This window comes from Ictidomys tridecemlineatus, chromosome 3, assembly GCF_052094955.1.
Source record: "Ictidomys tridecemlineatus isolate mIctTri1 chromosome 3, mIctTri1.hap1, whole genome shotgun sequence".
NCBI classification, from domain to species: Eukaryota; Metazoa; Chordata; class Mammalia; order Rodentia; family Sciuridae; genus Ictidomys; species Ictidomys tridecemlineatus.
In genome coordinates, this window is record NC_135479.1 from 104,705,268 (window position 1) to 104,708,549 (window position 3,282).

At 41.7% G+C, this 3,282-nt stretch overlaps 1 protein-coding gene across 1 annotated transcript; it reads left to right on the forward strand.

Annotated features, from left to right (window-relative positions):
* The first annotated feature begins 335 nt into the window (after nucleotides 1–335).
* On the forward strand, nucleotides 336–2,267 carry LOC144375717 (melanoma inhibitory activity protein 2-like). Its single transcript, XM_078041158.1, has one exon. It carries the CDS (start codon nucleotides 336–338, stop codon nucleotides 2,265–2,267), a length of 1,932 nt encoding a protein of 643 aa, XP_077897284.1.
* The last annotated feature ends 1,015 nt before the right edge of the window (nucleotides 2,268–3,282 follow it).

The following is a 3,282-nucleotide window of genomic DNA, read 5'->3' on the forward strand; positions in this document are numbered from 1 at the left end:
TGCACTGGTTAGGGAAGGAAAGGGCCAAGACTACCCTGATGGGCACTTGAGCACCACAAGGCTCCTGGGAGTCCTTCACTCCAGCTCCCCACCATCACAACCCCCCCTTTCAGGGGTTTTCAGTGGTCTGTTCCGTTGCCTGGTGCAGGTTTGAGTTCCTCACCAAACACTGGAGTGTTCACAGCCTATATTGGCCTGCCTGGGCAGGCTGTGGTTGTGGTGGCAAGAGCCAAAGCGAACTTAGCTTGATGGAGGCACCAAGGACTGGCCTACAGCCACATTAGCGGGTGGTCCTGGAAGAAGTAGGCAGGGTTGTGGCAGCATTGTCTGAAGACATGAAGCCAGGCCCAAGTCCTTATGGTGTTCCTTGGGAGTTGGTGATGTGTAGAGCTATTGGATGTTTTGCTCTTCTCTTGTTTTTGTGGAGAAGTTTTCAGTGTGTTAGAAGCAGGCTGTATGTGGGAAGAGAAAAACAGCTGGCTTTAAAACTTTCTAGACTAATTGAAGAGAAATGTGAACTACTTGAAAAAGTTAGCCTTGTTCAAAAAGAGCTTGAAGGCTTAGAGTCAACTTTAAAGGGCAGCAGTTCTGAGAATGGTCCAAGAGATGTCCCCAATTTGGAGGCAACCTATGAAAAGCTGCATAGGTCCAAACCTAGCCATGGGGATGAAAGACTTTTTCTAGACAAAGAGCTAGAAGAACAAAAGGCTAGACATTGTAAACAGGATGAAATCATGGCAGATATATCGAGAAGGATAAAATCCCTTGAAGGTGAATCTGAATCAATCAGATCAGAAATAGCTGAAACTAAAACAAACTTGAGACTGCTTCAAATAAGTGAGGAAGGACTTCAGCTGGCAATGAAGGAAGCCTTGGATGAATGTTCCCAGCTTCAGCAAAGTCAGAAACCGATCTTACAAGGAGATGCTGAAGCATGGAGGGAACAAGGACGTGTCCAATGTGAAGAGAGCACCACATTGGAAGACTCTCAATTCCATTCAAAACAAGTTCAAACTGATAAAGACAATCACGTGGAGTCTCTGACTGAAGGCTTGCTGAAGATGAAAGATAGGTCTTCTCCAACCAAGGGAGCCCAAACAGACATTGGGAACTTGGAATGTGGAGTGATGAGTGAATCAGGAATTGGTGCTCACTTGGATGATGAGCCCAAAGGAGCTGTGAAGAAACTGGTTGATGGTGCTAAGCTAAAGTCCTCCTTAGAAACCTTAGAAGGAGAAAGAGTTCAAACTTGTGCTTTCTTATCTGAAGTAGAGAAAACAAAGGAAGACCTTAGAGAACAGATTAGAAGTCTGAAGACTGAACAGGCCACCTTGCTGTCAGAAAATACATGGCTTGAAGGTGAGAATGAGAACCTTCAGCAGAAATTTAAAGACATGATGGAATGCTATCAAGAAAATATGATAAAACTCCATGGGAAACTCAGAGTAGAGGAAAATTCCCGGGTGGAGCAAGAGGAGAAACTTTCCAAGGTCAAAGAAGAGATGGGCCATACAAGAGAAGAGCTGGAGACCTACAGAAAGCGAGCCAAATATCTTAAAGAAGAATTGGAGAGAACCATTCAGTCCTGTCAGGGGAAGATTATTTACTCTGAGAAAAAAGCACATGAGAGTGAGTTGGCGGCTTGGATTGCTGAAAGAAACCTCCATTATTTCATGAAACAAAACGCTCGCAATAGACAAAAGTTAACTGAAAGGGAGCTTCAATTGGAACTCCTAGAGGAAGATCCCTGTGCACTTGGTGTTTCAAATGCAGCATTGGGCAGAAAGCATTCCCCCAATGGTTCCTCACCATTGGGTCCTCCTTGGCAAGATGGATGTTATTCGAAGTATGCTAGACCATGGCGACCAGCAGAATTCAGAGGTTCTAATCTGCCTTCTTTGGATAAAGAGGATGGGCCTATGTCTTCAGAAATTCAGTCCAGTAGAAAGGAGACCAAAATGAATCTTGAAGATTCCAATGTGCTCGATTCACCTCTCCCTGCTGAAAACCAAGCAACTGGCTCCGGCTCATTGTTGGCACCTTTCCCTCCAGTCAGAGGTGAATTATTTCCTGTGGACCCAAGGAGTCAGTTCATGAGAAGAGGACCATTTTTCCTTCCGCCTCCTCCAGGAAACAGGTATGGGGCACCTCGAGATTATTTTCCACCCCCTCCATTTTTTCCAATGCCAGATGTCTATGAATGGAGGTATTTTCCTCATGACCTTCCCCCAAGAGCTGGATTTCCTCCCCCCACCCCCGAATTCTGAAAGTAGAAGTGAGTGCCCTTCAGGCTTCTTTACACCTTCAAGTGAGTCTGCTACTGAACATCAACAAGAAACCTGATGTTTTTGATCTCTCTTCAAAAGTCATTTGACTTACCTCTCATTTTTAGTTTTTAAGTAATTGCTTTTACTTAAGTAAGTGATTATACTTTTGCTCTGATTGAAGCTAAATAAAACTACAATTCTTAGGATAGTATTTTGGAAATAAAGATGGTTTAAATATGATACTATGAGTAAATTATTTTCATTCTATTTTACTCTAATGATTACAGCATTGAATTTGATTAATCCACTATTCTATAAACAACAATGGGAGTTTCAGGTATGTCATCCAGCCTCTGGGGATATTTGAAATGCCCAACAAAGGCAGTCCCTTTATACAAAGAAGTGTATTTCCTATGATTGTAGCAAATGTGAAAGGAACTTTATGCTTAATGAAAGATTTTCATTGATTTTCAGTCTTGTGGGGCATGTCAACTAGTTTTCCCATAAAACAATAACTAGAGGATACTAAGAGTAAACCAGAAAACACTACTAAACATGTCATGGAAGTAGAAGATCTCAAATACAAAGAAAGTTGCAGTTCTCAGGAAACATTTTGGAATTGGAAACCACAATTTAAACTCACTCTGTTCCCATTTTCCCTTAGTCATCTTGATGACTTCTTCTTCTTCTTCCTCCCTCCTCCTCCTCCTCCTCCTCCACATCCTCCCTTCTTTTTCTTCTTCTTCTTCTTCTTCTTCTTCTTCTTCTTCTTCTTCTTCTTCTTCTTCTTCTTCTTCTTCTTCTTTCTATTTTTCTTTGTTTTCTTCATCTTTGAGTTCTTCTTTTATCTTTAATTAATTAATCACTCAATCAAACAATTAATTAATTTTTATGTGGTTCTGAGGATCCTACTCAGTACTTTGCATGTGCTAAGTGAGTGCTGTTCCACTGACCCACAACCCCAATTCCTGTCTTTTATATTTTATGCCCATTTTCATGAAATTTAGAATTGCAT

What these genes read in the sequence shown, in the direction of transcription:
- LOC144375717 (XM_078041158.1), top strand. Translation starts at nt 336, where the DNA reads ATGAAGCCAGGCCCAAGTCCTTATGGTGTTCCTTGGGAGTTGGTGATG.